Source organism: Lampris incognitus, chromosome 7, assembly GCF_029633865.1.
Source record: "Lampris incognitus isolate fLamInc1 chromosome 7, fLamInc1.hap2, whole genome shotgun sequence".
Lineage (NCBI taxonomy): Eukaryota > Metazoa > Chordata > Actinopteri > Lampriformes > Lampridae > Lampris > Lampris incognitus.
In genome coordinates, this window is record NC_079217.1 from 32,890,379 (window position 1) to 32,908,360 (window position 17,982).

The 17,982-nt window shown below is 41.9% G+C and overlaps 1 protein-coding gene and 1 pseudogene across 2 annotated transcripts in view; both read right to left on the minus strand.

Annotated features, from left to right (window-relative positions):
• Window positions 1-520: 520 nt before the first annotated feature.
• On the minus strand, window positions 521-13,161 carry LOC130115227 (matrix metalloproteinase-20-like; annotated as a pseudogene).
• A 1,602-nt stretch (window positions 13,162-14,763) lies between these two features.
• Window positions 14,764-17,982, minus strand: part of LOC130115691 (matrix metalloproteinase-20-like) — a 40,798-nt gene continuing 37,579 nt past the window's right edge. For both annotated transcript variants that reach the window (XM_056283469.1, XM_056283470.1), the window contains exons 9-11: window positions 16,995-17,151; window positions 16,342-16,445; window positions 14,764-15,240 (exon numbers count right to left, since the gene is read on the minus strand). In XM_056283469.1, the coding sequence (XP_056139444.1) occupies window positions 15,140-15,240; window positions 16,342-16,445; window positions 16,995-17,151 (362 nt within the window). In that variant the 3' untranslated portion in view covers window positions 14,764-15,139. The remainder of the gene's footprint in view (window positions 15,241-16,341; window positions 16,446-16,994; window positions 17,152-17,982) is intronic.

Here is a 17,982-nt window from a genome sequence, read left to right on the forward strand (position 1 = left end):
CTCCTCCACACCCAGTAACATCGGACCTGGAGCAGGCCAGCTTTTGAAGTTAATAGAAATGGATGGTTGTATATATAATGTATAGTTTTGTTTTATTGGGGGTTTTTTTTCAGTCAACTATTATTTGTTTTTCCCATGGGAATGTACTCTTAGCTACTTTGGATACATTTTTTTATTCTGTAAATTTATTTTGTCCCCTTTATTTCGGTCCTTAAATATTGTTACCAATGTGCTGCCCTGTTGTTGTTGTTTGTGTTTGTTGTGTCCTGTTTTTTAAAAATAAAAATAGCTAATCACAAAAAAAACTGAGAAAAGAGCAGGTACATACTCAAAGGGTAATACTCCAGTCTCAGAAACACACAGTACCAGCTTTCATTTCATGTCAATGTCTTGTTCTCGTTTAAAGTTTTTTAAAAATTTATTTTATTACTTTTTTTACCATATAGAGTGAAATACAGAAAAAATATTTTTAGTACTAGTGGTTTATTCCTGTTGCCCCAGCCATTGTAAATGACTTCATTTAGCAGCCCAGCGAAGATGCAGCTGTGTTCACTACCCGGTTGTGACTGAGGTCATAGTGGTAGGCCTTTATCCCACTGAAAAGGTAGGTGTTGCCTGCCAGCAGGGAATTGAAATGAACATTTAATGTTTTCAAAATCACAAAACCATGTAGAGGCATGGAACGAATGCAGAAACACATTTGAGTCAAGATACTAAAAGTGTGACAAAGTGTCAACGCTGAGCTATAATATGGAAAATGTTAACTAGTACAACCAACTATTACCATAGAAAACTGCTGTGTTGTACAATTATATGTATAAACGTATAATTATTGTCGTCATTTTTGTTGCTTTGAGTATCATAATTTCAGTATTGTGTAACCTCTTAAACTGTCCTAAACTGTCTTTAAAAAATAAGTTTGCCTGTGATTGACTAAACTGTGTGGGCTTCGTTTTATCATCCACATGTCACAACCCAACGATCTGCCATCTTTGCATGGTACAACAAAATATAAAGTGAGATATTACATTTCCCAGATCAGCACATACACTTAATGATGATAAACAGTGGTTAGCACTGTTGCCTCACAGTAAGAAGGTCCTGGGTTTGAACTTCAGCCCGTCCTAGGTCCTTTCTGTGTAAAGTTTGCATGTTCTCCCTGCGTCTGTGTGGGTTTCCTCAGGGTGCTCCGATTTCCTCCCACCATCAAAAAGATATGCATGTTAGGGTTAATACTCCTGTCTGTGCCCCTGAGCAAGGCAATGGAAAGAAAAACCGGAGTTGATCCCCAGGTGCTGCAGCTGCCCACTGCTCCTATACAATAGGATGAGTTGAATGCAGAAGATACATTTGTTGTAAGCTGTACAATGATAAAATAAAGAGGCTTTCTTTCTTTCTTTCTTTCTTTACTTTTCTCTCTCTCTGAATTATATCAGATCTGCATTCTTATCATTCAGCTGAAACCCAGCATCAACCTTTCTCATACCAAGCCAGTTGGTATGTATAAATCTTGGAAAGCCTGAAACAATTCTTCTCCTGCACTAATCATACCTGGAGACACAAGCAGATGGATAACAACCTCATGCTGTCATTTATACATGCTTTTATTGTGCATAATGTGTTTTGCAGTATAACATTATTTTAGCAGTTTTACAATTTCCATGACATGTAAATAAATATGTATGTAAACATAACAAAATTATAATCAAATAAACACAATGTCAGATGGGTTTCACTTAGCTTTCATTGTGCTTTTTTTCAGAAATGGTGTTTGACTTTCTTTTTTGTTAGCCCTACACTTTATGCATCTAAATTTGATTTCTGCTATTCTATGTCTGTTTCTAATATGTCAGTCATTCATTCGCACTATGAAAATGGACAAAAAATAACTATCAAATCCAGATGAGTGTCAGCGTATAGCTGCTGTAATGACCTGAAATTAGGGAGTGACAGTCCTTGGATGCTATTGCTGCCATTCGTTCTTCTTTTAGCCCCATTTATACTATCCTATTTACGCTAATTCCATCTTCTGATTTAGTTCCTGATTGTTTGATACATCTGCCCCTGTATGTTGTTGTGTGGTACTGTAAGACAGGATATATTATTGCAGTTCATTTCGGTTCTTATTAATAATGGCATTGGAATTGCCCTGTCTTTTCAATGTTCAGAAAGAGGATGTTATTTTTCAGGAGTATTATTGCTCACACTATGTTACGTATAGTAAAGTGGTGGTCTGATTGGGGTTGTCTGATTATATGGTTGTTTATTTTTTGGATTTTATTTGTATTATTTTGTTTTTGCCCCTGATTTCACTGTCTTGAGTCTGTTTGCTTCTGCACAATTCACTTTCCCCCACAAGGATAAAATTAAATTTATCTTTTATAAAAATATCACTCTGACAGTTTGGAATAATGACAGTTAATTAGATGTGGGTTGACTGGATAGCTTGCATCTTTTTGTTTTGTTTATGGGAAAAGGAAATCTTTATCAAAATACTATTCAAGAAACAAACACTTATTTATTTTGATGACATGTTAAAGTAAAACTGGAATGGGCCATAGTTACCTGTAATAAACCTCTCCTATGACGAAGAATGTTTTCCCATATTTACTAACATGCAGGGCGGTGTCAACCTGCTTGACTCTACTGGAGAAGTTCATAGATGGAACTGGTATGGCTTAAGTTGTTGAACCACCCAGTACTTATGACCTGGAAAAAAACATAGCCATGTCAATGCTTTTTGGGACACTGAAAAACAGCGACATACCACAAAAGGGCTGCCAAACTCGATGAGCCTCTTGCATGAAGTGCAACACTTATGTTGTGCAAGGCTGTAATTTGGGTGTAACATTGTGTTCTCCTGTTTAAAGTCCAGCCTTGTCATGCTGAAACCTAAGTGATGCTTTTCAGACTATCCATTACTCTACCAGTGAATATATATACGCCACGCCTTTGGCAGGGATGTCCTAGGCAGCGTCTATGTGAGAGTCGATGCCTGGTAAATATGTACTGTTGTGGCCCTCTCTCAGGTGCAGGCCATCCACGTTCTCATCCACATGTACGTGAGGTGACATAAGGTGATGTGATTAGCTTTTGAAGGCTAAAATGTACCTATTTTTAAAGAAAACAGTTTCTTTCCAAATCACTGTCACCACATTCACCAAGAAGTTGGGATCACACTTTTTGGGGATGGTTTTCACTGTTTTAGTGGGTTTCACTTGGAACAATACAATACATATTTATATATATGGATGTATCAAGATACATCAGTACAAACACAATGTGTTTCATTGTTATTCATATGCTAGCAGTCATTTGACTTAATTTTAACTTGTTACTCACCATACAGTGTTTGGATCCCAGGTACACCATCTTTGGACAACGTGTATTTGTCACTGTTGCTATACTTGTAAATGGGGTGCATGGGATACAAGGGGTCTCAAGAGCAAGATAAACCTGCCAAATGGCCAAACTCATGGGTCACAACGGTGAACACCTGAAACATGAGGCAGGAGCAGTTTCATTACGTTTCGTTCAACACCTCATAGATTTTTCCTTTCCTCCTTTCTTCCTCTTCTCCACTACGCAAGCATGGAGCTCAAAGAGAAGCTGTGGGACAGAATAAACTGTCTCGACGACGAGTCACTTGTTAGTCCAATAAAAGTGTTTGCTGCTTGGTGCAGAGCAGAAAACCAGAAGAGAACATTTTGGAAAATAAAACAAAGAATGGGCAAGGAAAGCATTGTATACGGCTCTATTTAGATTTCATAAGGCTCTTTTTGAAAGTTGAAGAGGCTGAAGGGAGAGGGGGCTGGGTACAACCCCGCCTATGAGGGCAGCACTTTGCACCAAAATGTTGCTGGACAAGCGGAATGCTAATGTTCAAACAATATCAATACCACAAACAAGGTAGCAATCCCAAAAGTACTAGAGAAGCTTGACTGAAGTGGTATGATGCAATGTGAATGACAAATTGAGGATTAAGGACCTAAAGTATGATATTTTTGAGACTTTGGTGAAGAGATAAACAGGTTTAAACTACCAGGCATGTTAAAGTTGTGATGCCTGTAGTTTGTTAAGGTTGCCTGCAGTTTATTAAGGTGTCCTCAGCTCCTGACAATACATGAGGTTCCTTTATCAAAGAGCGAAATGGGAGAAGCTGGATTGCTACCATGTCAAAGTATGTCTGGAAATATGGGCTGTATCTGAATGGGATTCTGGAATTATCCAGTCTGTCTTTGGAGTTCAACTGCATTACGCTAACTTTGAAGATGACGTCAACAAAGTCTAAAGATAAAAAGGTGAGGATTGTACCCATTGTACCCACCTAACCAACAGGACACAAATGGAGCCTCTAATAGCAATTTAACAGGCAAATCGGTGCTTCTGAATTTACAATTTTAATTTCATTTAATTTAGCAGACACTTTTATCTAAAGCGATATACATCTGAGAGTTAATCCAACACAAGAAAGGATCTAGTCAGGAGACCAACCCAAGAAAGTGTCAAAAAATGTTTCCTGATGTTGTACATGGCAAATCGGCATGGCCGAGCAATCGAGACCACGTTAACCTTAAAAGTCAGTTGGTAATCAATCGTGACACTCAGGTTTCAGGTAGAATTTGTGGGCATGAGTTGGGTTGATCCGAGTCGAACATCGATCTGTTGTTATAAGGATGGACTGGCTGGGATGACAAGGGGCTCAGTCTCAGGTTAAGCTGAAGGTGGCGTTCTTACATCCACGCAGAAATATCAGCAAGCATTAGCGCGGGGGGCTGGGGGCTGCAGCTCCCCTTAGTGGTGGTTACAACCCCACCCTCCCCAGTAGTGGCAGGGGGCTATGTAACATCTTAGACCCAACAGAATGCCCAACTTTTCCTTATGTACAAATACAAAAAAAAACAAAAAAACATACCTTTTAAACAGTGGGATCAGGCTGCGTGGAATATATATTTTTAATAATAAAGTGAGTACATACTCGATTCCAAATCTACTACACACGTACCTTACAAACAAAACAATGACGTCATACTGTAGTGACCGGGGGAAGCAGTCGCTCTGACTGTCGGCGGTTCTGCGCTGGGGGAGCGAAATGGCTGACGAGACTGTTAATGTTAGATTTAAAATTGTGTTGCTGTAAAGCCCTTTGAGGCAAATTTGTAATTCGTGATATTGGGCTATACAAATAAAATTGACTTGACTTTTTAATGATGTGATGTTCATGTTATGATTATATCTTTTGTTGTTTTGGGAGTTCGACTCAGACTAAGTAGGACACCTACTAACTAAATGACTGTAGCGCCATGACTGGGACTCCTGTCGCCACCTGGGACATGGAGGGGCAGGGGGAACTCGCTACGCTGTTGTCAGTTCTGGTCCGTTCTGGCCGATGTGAATAAAAGAGCACTCCCGGGGTCGTCTGGTGTATGTGGCACGGGAGTTGCGATTAAAAAGAGGTCTCTGCCTCTCGCCTCATTCTTCCACACAAGCTCGCCACAACACTTTTCATTTTAGTTGGCAGCCCTCCTACTTAAAACATCTTCCCACATGTCTGTCAGCTGAGGTGGTGTATATTGAGAAGAGAAGGGGACTGAGCACTGACCCTTGAGGTACCCCTGTGGATAAGCTGTGCGATTTGGACACGTCTCCCTTCCAAGATACTCTAAAAGATCTCCCCAAGAGGTAGGACATGAGCCAGTGGAAGGCAGATCCTGAGCTACCAAGCTCAGTGAGTGTGGAGAGGAGGATTTGGTGGTTATCCATGTCAAATGCAGCTGACAGATCTAGCAGCAATAAAGCTGAGGACTGACCAGCAGCTCTAGCCAAACGCAGTGATTCTATTACCAACAGGAGTGCAGTGTCGGTAGAGTGACCCTGCTTAAAGCCAGACTGATTCGGATCATACAGATTGTTCTCAGAAAGGAATTCATAGACTTGGTTAAAGACCGTGCACTTGGGGATTTTATAAAGAAAGGATAGGAGTGAAATAGGTCTGCAGTTTTCAAGCTGGGCTGGGTTGAGTGTAGGCTTTTTGAGTAGCAGGGTGACCCGAATTAAGGCAGGTGCAACAAGGGGTGGGTGGCTTAGGGCTCGGATGCAAGGTAATTCCGGGAAAGAAAATTCTTGTAGAGTAACTACAAGAGGAGGTAGCAAGGTGTACTCTGGCAATATTACAAGTAAATCAGTATGGGTGGATGAATTGGGAGAGTTTAGAGAGGGAGAAACTTGGCTGTGAAGAGCTGGAGGGTTATATGGCGTTAACCCAAACTAAATGTATCATAGGCACCACCTTTGATTTTTTTTTAATCATTTAGTCAATTACAGACCATGCCCCTCTCTTAAAGCTGCTATATGTAACTTTAGAAAGGTGAACTATTTTTACACAACATCCCCCAAAAAAATCCACTCCCCCCGATCTGCTTCCTGCTTCCCTCTCGTATCCCCACCCTATAAACCAGCCTCATACATATGCATGAGTTTGCCCGTTGTAACTGCAAAAGTTCTTATTGTCGTTGATAATATATTCAAGTACTAATAATTTTTCTCAGCGAATATCTTAGTTACACTAGCATTGTGGTTATGAAGCACTGTTTTACTTATAGGTAAAGTATTTATAAAGATCGCTATTTCCAAAGTATCCACATCTTGTGTGACAACCTCAGTCAAAGATCTGTATTGATGCCACGAAGAAGAAGAAAAGAAAAACGTGAAGACAGCAAAATGTATTGCAGATGTAATCTATGCATGTAGAAAAACAGTTTTTCAACAAATATCGTTGTCACTCCAACATTGCTGAAGCACTGTTTTACATTGAGGTGAAGTATTTATAAAGACCACTGTTTCCAAAGTACCTGGCTGCACATGCAAGCTTCTCTACCACGGCAAGGTGGCGATCCCCACACACGCACGCACGCACGCATGCGCACGCGCGCGCACACGCACGCACACACACACACACACACACACACACACACACACACACACACACACACACACACACACACACACACACACACACACATTTCGGAAGTAAAACTACACTAGGGCATCGTGTCGTAGGTATCACGTGAAGAAGAGCAGTTGTGGTGGGTTGTATTCCATGACCAGTATGTCAAAAACAAATAAATATGCAATTTTGGACTAAAACCATACACAAAGTAACTATACACCTACGAAAAAGCATGTTTTGTTATATTGAACTATACTAAAGTCGGCCTTTAAATACTGCTTAGTCAAGGAGGAATTCATGGACAGAGCCTGAAGCGAGCAGCAAAGTCTGTTTTGAGGGCAGCAGTAGTAACCAGTAAGTGGCTGTGGTCGAGAAGAAAGCCTTCTGAATAAGTTAGGCGGGTTCGATTATGTTACGGGGAGTGTCTCCTGGTGCATGCTTCAGTCGCAGGGTAATAAATAGCACTTATTTAAAGTGGTATTCCTCTGCTATGTCATTTGTTTGTTGTCGGCTGAGGACATGCTTACTAGTATTACAGTTACAGCCCTATGTGTTTAGTGTTGGCATTGTTCAGGGTCTGTCAGCTAAGCAACAGGGAACTTGCATTGACTTGGTGAGATGGTCACATAAAAACACACTCCATGTAACAGAAATTTATAAAGTAGAAAGTACCCAAATCTACTTCAGTTGCGTTAGGCAATCGATTAAAGGATATGAAGGATTCTGAGTGCCAAAATTGAAATGTTGACACTTTCATTAATTGGAGAAACAAAATCTGCAAATAATTGATCTGAAAGCATTCATGATTTCAGTAAGGTAAGCAGTGGTTAGAAACATACTATTAACAGGAAAATGTACATATAGGCCCTGTGATGGCCTGGCGGCCTGTCCAGGGTGTCTCCCCGCCTGCCGCCTAATGACTGCAGGGATAGGCTCCAGCATCCCCCGCAACCATGAGAGCAGGATAAGCGGTTGGATAATGGATGGATGTACATATACTATGTATATAGTTATTTTTTAATACACTTCAATCAATCTATGCTATGCTAACTACACAACATATAACTTTACACGCAGGGATGAGCAACATGATCCAGAAAGGGCCGATGTGGGTGCAGGTCTTTAGCCTTTGCTAAGGACCTTGATTTGTAGACTCAGGTATGTAACTGCTTGGTTGGAACAAAGACCCGCACCCACACCGGCCCTTTCTGGATCACGTTGCCCTTCGTGTCTGAGGTACCGACAGTCAGAACTAAGTCCTTATTGATATCCAATGATATACATCTTATAGCAGAGCGGAGAAGGTGTTCCAGGACCAATATTTCTTTTTAACCATCAGAATGAGAGCATTTCTGCAAGGTGACATTTTGACCGGCCCTCACTTCTTAAGGGTCTATTTTAGGGTAAGGGTTTGTGTTTTAGGTTTAGGGTTACTGTTTAAATTATCCCATGTCCTATCACGATATTCCACCCTAGCTACCATCATGGATCCGCGAACAGCACACTGAATGTACTGGCACAACTCATTGACTGAATAATTCACATCTCCTAAACTAACGTGGCGAGCCACATGGGACTAACAGGCTTGTAGAGGGTTGAATTACCTCTGGTGATGGGCGGGCACTTCATCAGTCGATCGGTGACTGTCAGGAACTGTGGGTTTATTGGAAGGAGAGTAACGGTGGCCGAGGGCAGCACTTGTGTGACTATGGGGAGAAGAACAACATGGCGGCTAACTAAAGAAGATGGTGAAAATTTGAGTGTGAATGAAAAGTTGATGTTTGATTGTGATAACGTAACTGGGGGTTGGTGGCTGCAGAGCGGAGTTGTGCGGGTTCGAGTAGGCTGTTGAGACACAAGGAAATAGACGACAGCTTCCGTGTTTGAGGTGAATGTACCGTGCTGCAGTGGGAGCAGAATTATCAGTGAATCTGTTTGGCAAGTTTGGATGTTTCTCCCTCCCTTTTCTCCCACCTCCCTCCTGAGAATATTCCCTGCCACTTGACTTCATCCACTTTAGCACTGGGCTGAAGGAGGAATTTGTTGTTGGAACAAGGTTTTCGGCTATTGTTAGGCGTGCAGCGCTGTGCTGTCATTCTTCATCCAGCAGAGCAGATGCTGTTGACGGTTTGGATGAGCTGAAATTTACAAACTTTATACAAACCATGAGACGGAATGTATGATGGACTGTGCAATACCATAGTGAAGTGTACTGATATGAAATGTTTGTTGTATTGCTGGAAGGACAGATTGAGTGAGGCTGCAGTCCGGTTTTGAGGTAACGTTCAAATAGTCTGGTTTTCAGGGGTAATCAGGGCATTAGGGTTATAGTCTGGAAGAGCAGCCTTGTGCTGCCTTTGTGGAGGATGACAGAAAGGAGACAAAACCATTTCTTTTGACCACACAGCCATGGGGTAATTTATTTACTCCACCAAAACTTAAAGTGCACAGTTCACTATCATAAACTTGGGCTGCTTGACATGCTAGCTCATAACCACACAAAATCCCTCAATGTCGCCTCACCCACAATCCCTTTCTGCTAACCCCTGAACCCACCGTCTTAAAGGGATAGTCTGGTAAACACAGTGACTGTCTAACCTGTCTAAAGCAGGTCACTACACATGCCCCCCCCCCAAAAAAAAATTCACCATGACAAAAAAAAAAAAAAAAAAGTCATCATGGCAGGGGACGAATAATGTGGCCAAAGCAGCTCCTCTTGAAGGGTGTAGGGGCAGGGGGGCAGCCATGCCGAGGGAGCTGAGCCAGTTGAACTGGCCTGTCCAAGTCCAGGTGAGCTGGCTTGACACGGTCCACCAAAACTCGCTCTGGCTTACCGCCCACCTTCACCATCACAAAGTCCCAGCTGAACTGCCAACCACTAAAACCCACATCCACATACCTCATGCCATAGGTGCAGATGGGAGTGCCATTGGCAGCATTCATGGGGGGGGGGCAAATCTGCTGGCCATCACGTCCACTGCTGTCACAGGCAGGATGCTCCGCTGTTTGCCAGAATCAACTAGCAACCGCTGGCCGGAGATGGTGTCCTGAATAAACTCAGGGCTACTACTGAGTGCCGGCCCTGGCTTTTCCCGCCCCACTGAAGCTGCATGGTGCATAGCATTGCTTGGCTTTGGCTCCAAACCTTTACCCGTTACACTAATAGCTGTTACAAGGTTGAGTTTGTAAAACTAGACATTTGATCTCTGGGGATGATGTGGCCATTGGCCTTCAGCAATGTTTCATTGAGTTAAACACATGAAAACTCAAGGAGGCTCAACAGTGAAAGCCAGCAAATTTAATGCTTGCCATTCAGCAAACTCAATCCAGCTGTGTCACTGCTGTGTAAAGCCTGTGTGGACAAAATCACAATTTCTCTCCTGATTGTCTAACTACAATTTCGCCAACATCCGCAATAAGTGCAGGATAATCATAAACCAACACAAGCCAAATACAGCTGTAACATTTCCCAAAAACCAAGTTTCAAAACTCAAACAAATCCTAGCCCACAGCTGCATACTAATGCTGACACATATCAGAGAACATGTTAATGCACGCCATCTGTAACAGGCTAAAGATACTGTAACCCCTAACCCCAAACCCCAAGCACACACACACACACACACACACACACACACACACACACACACACACACACACACACACACACACACACACACACACACACATTCTTGTGTGTGTGTGTGTGTGTGTGGAGACCCCTCATTGACTACATTCATTCCCTAGCCCGGCACGGTGGGGCAGTGGTTAGCACGGTCACCTCACAGCAAGAAGGTCCTTGGTTCGAGCCCTGGGGTAGTAAAACCTTGGCAAGTAATCTCGGGTCGTCCTCTGTGTGGAGTTTGCATGTTCTTCCCGTGTCTGCGTGGGTTTCCTCCGGGGACTCCGATTTCCTCCCACAGTCCAAATACATGCAAATCTGGTGAATTGGCCATACTAAATTGCCCCTAGGAATGAATTGGTGTGTGTGTGTGTGTGTGTGTGTGTGTGTGTGTGTGTGTGTGTGTGTGTGTGTGTGTGTGTGTGTGTGTGTGTGTGTGTGTGTGTGTGTGTGTGTGTGTGTGTGTGTGTATGTGTGTGTGTGTGTTGGCCTGGTGGTCTGTCCAGGGTGTCTCCCCATGTGCTGCCCAATGACTGCTGGAATAGGCTCCAGCATCACCGTGACCCTGAGAGCAGGATAAGCGGTTAAGATAATGGATGGATGGATGGATTTCCTAGCCCTTAACTCTAACCATAACCATCAGAGCTACATGCCTAACCATAACTTGTCTGAACTGGTCCTTTATGTGTAAATACTTACTATGTGGAGCTCAAGATTTGTTTGTTGTTTGTAAATTGGTAAATTCTTAAATTGATCTATCATCCACATTGCTTTTGCTGTCTGCAAAGTGCCTCATGCTTTTGCATAACATTGAAATCATATGCCAAACTTTGTTTTTGTCTCCCTGATGATGTCCATGTTTCATCCTCATCAAAGTGCACATCCCTTCCCATCCCCTCTCCTGGCTCAAAGACATGGGCCTGCATACCCCTGGGCCCATCAAATGGGACGAAATCTCCATGAGCTTCACAGGACAGAGGGAATGCACAGACTGTGAAGGAGTCAAAACTTAATTGGAAAGTCTAATTTTATATGTTAGTCAAGGGTCATGCTTATTGAAGTCTTGATGCATCATTAAACATAACGAGGTATTTTTATTTTTATCATGGGTATTGCTGAAAACAGCTACTTCTCAAAAGTGGTTTCAGGGGGTGTCCAGGTAGCATAGCAATCTATTCCGTTGCTTACCAACACGGGGATCACCAGTTCGAATCCTCGTGTTACCTCCGGCTTGGTCAGGCGTTACTACAGACACAATTGGCCGTGTCTGTGGGTGGGAAGCCAGATGTGGGTATGTTTCCTGGTCGCTGCACGAGCGCCTTCTCTGGTTGGTCAGGGCGCCTGTTCGGGGGGGGGACTGGGGGCAATAGCGTGATTCTCCCACATGATACGTCCCCCTGGCGAAACACTTCACTCAACTATCAGGTGAAAAGAAGCGGCTGGCAACTCCACATGTATCGGAGGAGGCATGTGGTAGTCTGCAGCCCTCCCCGGCTTGGCAGAGGGGGTGAAGCAGTGACCGGGATGACTCGGAAGAGTGGGGTAATTGGCCAGTCACATTTGGGGAGAAAAAAAGGGGAGAAATCCAAATAAATGAATAAAATGAAGCGGTTTCAGGATTATACTTGTTCGTGCAAAGGAGAAGACAGTGTCATTTTTGCCATCGTTGGCTTTAATTGTGATGATTTTGATGTTGCTCCATTTCACTCCAGCTCTTCTAGGCTGAGCAAACGAGTTATCCACATTCTCTTTCTTCATGTCTGAAGTATATTGTGCAATCCTGTTTACCAGGACAAAGGTGTTTGCACAATCATGAGATATGCGGTGCAATGAGGGGGAGACAGACGTGGAAAGTAACACAGAGTACTTTAGAGTACTTTACTCAAGAACTGTGCTTAACAAGCTGGAAGATTAAAATATTACTGACAGGTTAACAATCTGAAAGGGGCCATTTTTCAGAATGAGTACTTTCACTTTGGTTACTTAAGTACATATTACTGCTAATACTTGATAACTTAGGGGAAATTCTGAATGAAGGATTTTTGCTATTTTTTGAGTATTCTTACAGTGTTGTATACGTTCGCTTAAGTAGTGAAACACTTTTCCCACCACAGGGAGGTGGAATATGTTCTCTGGAATAGTGATGTACTGTTTTCCAAACATAAGTGAATGGAAAAAAAAATCACAAGTTGCTCATCTGTTACAGTAATACAGCACCACTTTAAAAAAACAAAACAAAAAACAACTCATAACGAATCAATGTTGGGTGAGATCAGATTTTGACAGCGGAACATCTCACTCGGATAACCATGACCTGGATGAATGAGAACATTCACAGACATCTCACCGGTACATGACGGTGTGATTTTTCCACTTCGGTTTTCGGGGGTAGAAACTGAAGTTCTCCACATCTGGGACACCACACCTTGCTTCCTTCTATACAGCCAGGGTGTTACAGTCCAGACAGTCTGTCTGTTTCAGACCAAACATCTCGCATGTTTCTGATGCTCTCCTGGATGGCTGCGGTGGACCTGCTCCATCTGTCTTTAGCTTTAACACCGGGCTTCAGGTTGCAGAACCTCCAGAGTAAGGACTTTTAGAGAAAGGAGTATTAAAACACAAGAAAGTAAGGACTTTATATGCATTAAAAGTTCATTTTGGTTTGCCAATAAGGACAAAATATGTGATTTATTTGACCATATAAAATTGAGGTAATTTGAGTTAAAGACTGAAAATAGGCATTTTCTGTCTTTCTCAACCGATAGTAATCAACTTATGGACCTGTTTTACTCCAGTGTATACAAACATTACCGATATAAACAAATATTTTTAGCATCAGAAAACATTAGAAACTAGATTTAGTTGTTGTTTCGAGACCTGTCAATCAATTTGGGAGTGATAGTAGCTTCTAACCCTACAGTTTGTATTTTGGTAGCGGGGTTACCCTTTTATTTCTACTTGAATTAAGGATTGTGTCTTTAAGTTATCTCTAATTTGTGGGAGGAGATGAAAACTTTTCACTACATCAACCTAGTTTTACACAGCCAACACAGGACTTGTAAGCACATGATCATTTTTCAGCACATTCCACTTTATCTAAATCTTAATCTTAAAACTTATCAATAAACCAAAGGATCCATCAACTGTCGTTGACACTGTCACGGAGAGCATACTGCAGCGTGACCATTTACATTTTGAAATAACGTGTCTTGGCCAGCTGTGGACATTTATAAAGGCTTTGACAACTGATCATTCTGTATTTTATAAATTGTTGCATGCATGCCACAGCGCACAGGTCACAACTTGTACCTCTGATGTTGTGCTATGATTTTTGTTTACTTGAAAGGAACTTGATAGCGAGAATAATACCAAAATGAGTTACAGAGGTTAGTTACTAACTAAATGTAGTCAATAATATCTGTTTTTCTCATATTCATGTATCCTTTCTCCCAATCTTAAATGAAGTCTCAAGTCTCCATCTCTTTCTTAGAAGACCTACTTTCATAAGGGTACATAAACGACACTTGTAGATTATTCTGACCAGCTTCTCAGCAGAAAAGTGTTATGTGTGACTTTGTATCAGCCATGTATCTCTGTTTGCATTTTATCTCTAGTTCTTCTATAACAAGAGAGTTAAAAAAAAACATCTTCCACATACCAACCTCAGCTAATTCCATGTCGTCCAGGCTGAGCCACTGCTCCTCGTCAATGGGTAAAGTCCACAAGATATCCACAAACATCAGGTAGACCAATACAGGTATTCATGACAAGCGCAATGCCATCTTTTAAATTAACATCACAGTGTGCCCATTTTTATCTCATCCCATATTTTATATGCAGTACGGCAGCATTCTTGAGGTTGTTGGGTAGTCACATGACCCAAAAGCCCTCAATCCTGTCAGCACAGTTGGGTAGACTTGCCCAAGTTCTGTGGAGATCTTGTGGTTAAAACCACCTCATGGAATGTCTTCATGATATGTCTGTGCTTCCCTCATCTTTAAAAGACAAATAACTACTATCCCAAGTATATTTTTTCAAAGTGGGTAACAAGTGCTTGACGTGATGCACATTGCTCTTTGTAGATTGTTCTTCCAAAAGATTTTGGATGTTGTTTTCAATAACATTGGAAATAATTATAAATGACAATGACAGTTAAAAAGACAGGAATAATTTTGGATGTTTATATTTTTATTTTCATCTGTTCATTTCATATATGACCATTCCCAGTGCTGAGGCAATGCATTCTCTGTATGGCACATCAGCCTCCACCATTGCAATAAAACATGGCATTTTTGATGGAAAAAAATAAAATCATATAAACTTACCACAGAAGTTGATCAACATTACAGCGCTGGGAATATTTTACTCGGGTGTTAATTTTAAAACCACATATAACTTCCCTCTTTAAATTATCTTTTGTCTTAACATCATATGATATTGGCTTTATAGATAAATACAACTGCGAACCAAAACGAAAATGCACAGTGTTTCTTTTCATTGCATACCATCAATAATGTAGTAAATTTTATCAGGTTCTATTTCTTTCTTGCTTCAATGGAAACATTATTTCAACATCCAAGCCAGGAATTTGCTTTCTCCACCCCAACAACATGCTTCTGGGTGTAGTCGTATTTGTAGACTTGTGGTCCAACAAAAAAGTAGATGAAACCTGAGATGACAAAAAAATCAGATCTTCTTGACAAGGGGGATACAAAATCATGATTACTTTAACCTCTGTGAGAGGTCCTGACTAGTCTGTATGTTTGTTTTTTGTTTTTTTTTTTTGCTATTGCTTTCTCTGTTGATTGTGGTGGTGGTGGTAATGACGATAATCATGATGACAGTAATAATCACAGCTTACCACAAATTACCTCCTTGCTTGCAGTTAACTTGCAGTATAAAAAACACAAAGTGTTAAAGTGTCTAAATTATATAAGCAAAACAACAGAGATGAACCACACAGGCTGTGACAACCTCTGTATTGCTTAGCATCACTTAGTAGATTCTTATGTCACTAAATTAGCATTCCTACACCACTATGTGAATCGCAAAAGGATCATTTCTTTTTTTTAATTTTTTTTTCCAACCCGGGTCTTATTTTTGTAGTTTTAGCCATCATGCATTTCGGTTATGATACCATTTTACTCACCAGCATCATTGTGTAGATCTCGGACACGGAACCTCTGCCTGACACAGTTTTAAATAGAGTCTTATGGGGCCACGGGATTGTCAGACATGTTTCAACAAGTCCACTTCAACCCAATTCAACCCATTGTCTAAACCACATATTTGGAAGTGTAAACGAAAATGGAAATCAGAAGTCCAGTGTTTTCAGCAGTGGTTGATCACATTGCTGAGCTACTTCCTGATTCAACTTGTAGGAATGATCAACCCATAGATAGTAATCATCGATAAACTGGCCGACAAACACAACTGAGAAGTTGTGCTTGGCAGGAAATCATGACTGTACATAATTTTCCATTATGGGAAATCATGTACAGTCAAACTGAAGTACGAGGGTTGTTTCTGTTTTTTTTTTTTTTGAAAGTACAGGTTTCAGGATCATATTCCATGGCCCTGTAATACACATTGTAAAGCTATGTGCAGTGGTGGTCCTGTGTCCCAAATCTCAATATTGAAGCTAGTGAGTAAAATGATATCCTATATGATGTGCACGATGGTAAGAAGAAGAAGAAGAGGAAGAGGAAGAAGACCAAGAACAACAGCAACAACAACAACAACAACAACAACAACAACAACAACAACTCACCTTCTTTATGAACAGCTGCACTTATTGTTGTGTTGATACCTGGAAAATCGTCACTGATGTACTTTGGGTAACCAAAATCCATAATTCTCCTTTTTTCATTGTAACTGAAAGGACCATGACAAACATGCGAGTTCTCAAGTGATTATTAATCTTTAACTATGAAAGGAAATGTGTTCATAGCTGCTATCTATCAAAAAGACATGCATGTTAGGCTTAGTACTCCTGTCTGTGCCCCTGACCGAGGCATGGCAAGACAAACTGAAGTTGGACCCGCGAGCTGCACGGTGGCTGCCCACTGTTCCTAGCTACACAGCTAGGATGGGTTAAATGCAGAGGAAGAATTTCCTAATTTCAATAAAATAATTTAAAAACAAAATCTATGTGGTCATTTCAATGACGACAAGGTCAAATCTCAGGAAACTGTTTTAGTCAGATGAAAGCTACAGTATTCATGATTTTGTCTGACTTTCACTCCAAAACATTTCTTAACATGGACACGCTCACTCACAGTCTACTGTGAGAGAGTTTCATAGACCAGTCCAGCAGCAATGCAGTTATTCCACAGTGAGTCTCGTCCTTCTAACCAATCACAGATGCTCAAAGAGAAGGCGTAATAAGATAAGGGTTCATGTACTTTATATTAGTTTTCTTACCTCCAGTATATGTCATGGACAAAAAATAGTGTGCGTCCTGTTTTTACAATGTGCACTGCTGCATCCACATCTTGGACCCAGATTGGAAAACCAAAATGACTGAGGGGTTTAGGCTTGCCCCTCACAAGAGAGCCTTTCACTGTCCAGAACATGGATTCTGAAAGAAACACAAAAGTATAAAATTATTACATACATGGATAAACATTGTAGAGGCCCTTGCCCCAAAATTAGATATTCACTATTTGAAAAACATGACACCTGTTGATGCCAATCAAAACTGAATGACTGTACAACACATTTGTCACGTATCAGGAAAGAACCCAAAAGCAGACGGGACAACCAGGTAAGGGAAGAATCAAGTCTTTATTGAAGTAACTGATCTCAGGGGTAGAGCAGGAGTCGGCTCAGTGGCAGGCAGGTAGGCAGGCAGGCAGGCAGGCAGAAGTCCATGAAAGGCGACGTTCCAGCGAAGACTGGACCACAGTGGAGGCTTTTTAAGGGTGATGATCGCGTTGATGTCAAGGGAGAGCGGCTGACTGCTTTGATGGCCAGCTGGTGTCAGGGGCGAACACTTTGATGTCAAGGGCGAGAGGCTGTGACAGGGGGGGGGGGTCAGCAGGTGTCAGGGGCGAACGCTTTGATGTCAAGGGCGAGAGGCTGTGACAGCGAACGCTTTGATGTCAAGGCAAGTCAAGGGAGAGAGGCTGTGACGGGGGGGTCAGCAGGTGTCAGGGGTGAACGCTTTGATGTCAAGGACGAGAGGCTGTGACAGCGAACGCTTTGATGTCAAGGCAAGTCAAGGGAGAGAGGCTGTGACGGGGGGGTCAGCAGGTGTCAGGGGTGAACGCTTTGATGTCAAGGACGAGAGGCTGTGACCGCGAACGCTTTGATGTCAAGGGCGAGAGGCTGTGACAGTAAGAGGCTGTGACCTTGAACGCTTTGATGTCAAGGGCGAGAGGCTGTGACAGTACCCCCCCTCCGAGGGGCG